This window comes from Tupaia chinensis, unplaced genomic scaffold, assembly GCF_000334495.1.
Source record: "Tupaia chinensis unplaced genomic scaffold, TupChi_1.0 Scaffold148012_1, whole genome shotgun sequence".
Classification (NCBI taxonomy): Eukaryota; Metazoa; Chordata; class Mammalia; order Scandentia; family Tupaiidae; genus Tupaia; species Tupaia belangeri.
The window spans coordinates 855,730-859,097 of NW_006207862.1; the positions used below are offsets into that span (position 1 = coordinate 855,730).

The window sequence follows — 3,368 nt, forward strand, 5'->3', positions numbered from 1 at the left end:
TTTTTTTTTAATAATTATTTATTTAATTTTATTTATCATTATTATTCTTCAATTGGCTATAGGGCATATGTGCTCACCCTAGAGAGTAAGTGAGAAAGCAAGCCACCGAGTCCAGGACTCAAACCGTTGCCAGCCACATGGAAGTTCAGGGCCTTCACCACCACATCACCTGCTGGCCCCAGTAATTCGAGTTTTTAATGTGAGGTTTATGTTAATTCAGTTAGGAGCTGGGCTGTGATTAGTGTTTGCTGCTTTAGGAACTGCAGAGGCTTCAGTTTCTTTTTTTCCTCCTTTCTTGTTGTCTTTGGGTTTTCTTAGTAACTCCTCAAATAGAGACTGTTTTGCAGCCCTCTCAGTTGTAACCCAGTCTTATCATCCTAGAACCATGTTGACCTGTCCGACTATTGGGAAGAAAGGCATTGTATAATCCTGTGATTAAATCTTAGTACTTCGGTTAGTTTAATTTTCTGGGCTATGACTTTCAGAAGTGTCTCATAGTCTTCTGTCTGCTTTCTTCTTCATCGTCTTTGTCTTCTTTCTCCTTTCTTTGTTCTTCTTTCTTTTCCTTCTTCTTCCTGTCAAACAGGCCTGAATGGGCTGGAGTTGTCTAACTGCCCTTCTCCCACTTCTCCCACATCAGGTAATGCCCCAATAAGGTAGTTCCCTTAAAGGTCAGGCCTTTGTTATGGAGGACACTCTGAGCATATTTCAAAATGGTTGCTTTTCCCCTTTCCTTGCCTGAAACATGAGGAGTTACTCTTAAAGGATTTCTACCAGTTACTGGCACTGGTTTCTAGTGACTGTAAACTGATCTTGGCTGTGATCTTCTGTATTTGCCATTCTTCAAATTTCAGGGTAGCAGTTTGCCTTGTGACATCGATTCTCTGATGGACCTAATTTTGACCTGCTTACTTCTTTTTCTTTTTTAAAAAGTTTATTTATTTATTGTTATTCTTCAGTTTTAACACACACACACACACACACACACACACACACACACACACAGATTGGAAGGGGGAAAGGAGAGAAAGAGAGAGAGAGAGAGAGGAGAGAGGAGAGAGAGAGAAGAATGAGAAGGCAAGCTGCCAGGTCTGGGACTCGAACCATGGTAGGCCATTTGAGAGTCCAGTGCCTCAACCACCACACCACCTGCTGGCCTCAACAGCTTTTTTTGTATTGTGAGAATAGGAAAGACTACTTCAAAACTATGTCAGAGCTGAAATGGAAGACCCACTCAATTTTCACAGTAGAGAGAAACATTTTGTATCACTTGCAGACTTGTCTAATTGTTTCTTAGGCATAAATCACTGGACAGCCAGCAGGTGGCATCATGGTTAAAGCAGCTGGATCCCACATGGTTGGCAGCTGGAAAAATATTCTGGGCAAATGTGAGCATGCTTGTGTGCCCAAGGTCCTGAGAGAGCAAGAGGGATTGCAACATGACCATCTCCTCTGGGGTTACTGTCTCACTTTCTCTCTGCCTCTGTTTCTGGTGAGCCCATGTGCCTTAGCAAAAAATTAAATTAAATTATTTAAAATTATGAAAAGTGGATTTTATGGTTCAAAAATTACTGATTTTTTTCTTGCTATAAGGAGAATGTACTCACTGGAGAGTGACAGAGAGACAGAGAGAAAGAAAGTAAGAAATCATCCCCAAGGGGAGATGGCCACCCTGCAATCCCTTCTCCTCCGTTCTCCTCTCAGATTTTTGGGTGTACACACACACACACACATACACACACACATATGATATGCCTGGCACATTTTTTTTCTTTTTTGTTTTGTGTTTGTGTGTCTGTGGTTTTTTTTTTTAGAGAAATTTTTGCTATAGGGCGTGTATGCTAGCCAGAGAGACAGAAAGCGAGAAATCACCCCCTCCCCCGGGGGATGACCATGCCGCAATCTCTCCTCCTCCATTCTCCTCTTGGGATTTTTCGGGCATGCACACGCTCCTGACGTAAGTTTTAAGCTGCTGGGTCCAAGACTCAAACCACAGTCGACTGCATGGGAGTCCAGTGACATAACCATTATGCCATCTTCTGGTCCCACCTGGCGTGTTTTTTCAAACTGCCGATTCAGGACTCAAACCATGAAGTTGTCCATGTAAGTTTTGCTATTTGGGATCCAGTGCCTTTACCTGGCCTGGCATTTTTAAGGCTTTTTATTCATATTGCCAAATAGTTCTCAAAAATGTGTAATTTGCCTCTGCCAGCAATTGAGTAGAATTATTTTCAGAATTTTATAGATATGGGAAGGTTTGAAAAGCCACTGACCTAATAAAATTTCTATTGTACATATATGCATCCCATTACTTTGAAAAGAGGAATCTTTTCTCTTAACCTGAATTTTACTGACCTGATTTTTTGCATGTAACCTAATGGGTTGATTCTCAATTTGCAGTTTTCAGAAGCGAATTGCTGATTGCCGTCTTTGGCCTGTAGAGATTACAAGAGTTCCTCTTGTTACTGCACCCAAAGGGAAAGCTGGCAAATTTGATAAGGTAAATCCGTTCACTAAGAGCATTTATTTAAGAAATGCTTCATCAGACCCAGCCCATTATTCTGCTTTTAATTCTGATACTAAAGAAAAATGTGAACCAATACGGTTGTTCTCCCTAGGATGAGAAACTCATCCTGATATGTCCTAGACGTTCCTTTTTTTTTTCTTTTTAACTGAAAATCTCATACCCTAGGAAACTCACCATCCTAGGAACACCAGGATTATATTTTTTATCTGAGCCCCTTAAAAATCATTTAGGCTTTATCCTCAGATATTCTATTTCTCGTTAGTTCATCATTATAGTTTAATAGTAAAACCATACAAAATAGTCTTTTAAAAAAATTACCAGACAGTGTGTATGCTTATTGGAGAGAGAGAATGAAAAAGAGAGAAGAGAAAATGAGAATGCACCCTTCATGGGGAATGGTCATGCTGCAATCCTTGCTACTCCATTTCTCCAACCTTTTGGGCATGCATACACATATGCCCAGAGTGTTTTTCAAGTTGTCGGGTCTGGGACTTGAACCACATAGCTGGCCATGTGGGATCTAGCCACCTCAACCACTATGCCACCAGCTGTCCCCTGAAATAGTCATTTTTCTAGGTCAAAAGTAGTCAAGTATTATCAGTATGGTTTGAATTAATGCATTTTTAAACATTTCTTTTAGATTTAAAATGTTTTAGCCTGCTGGGACCAGCAGTTGGCGTAATGGCTATGTCTCTGGACTCCCATGTAGTCAACCGTGGTTCGAGTCCCAGACCCGGTGGCTTAAACTCACACCGGGCGCGTGTGTGTGTGTGTGTGTGTGTGCCCAAGATCCCAAGAGGGGAGGGGAGGAGAAGGGATTGTGGTGTGGCCATTCTCCCTG

General features: G+C 41.4%; 1 protein-coding gene across 6 annotated transcripts in view; it reads left to right on the forward strand.

Moving 5' to 3' along the window:
• The window catches only part of CFAP70 (cilia and flagella associated protein 70), a 93,871-nt gene that overhangs the window by 38,017 nt on the left and 52,486 nt on the right, over nucleotides 1-3,368 (forward strand). For all 6 annotated transcript variants that reach the window (XM_027768901.1, XM_027768899.1, XM_027768900.1 and 3 more), the window contains one exon: nucleotides 2,401-2,500. In XM_027768901.1, the coding sequence (XP_027624702.1) occupies nucleotides 2,401-2,500 (100 nt within the window). The remainder of the gene's footprint in view (nucleotides 1-2,400; nucleotides 2,501-3,368) is intronic.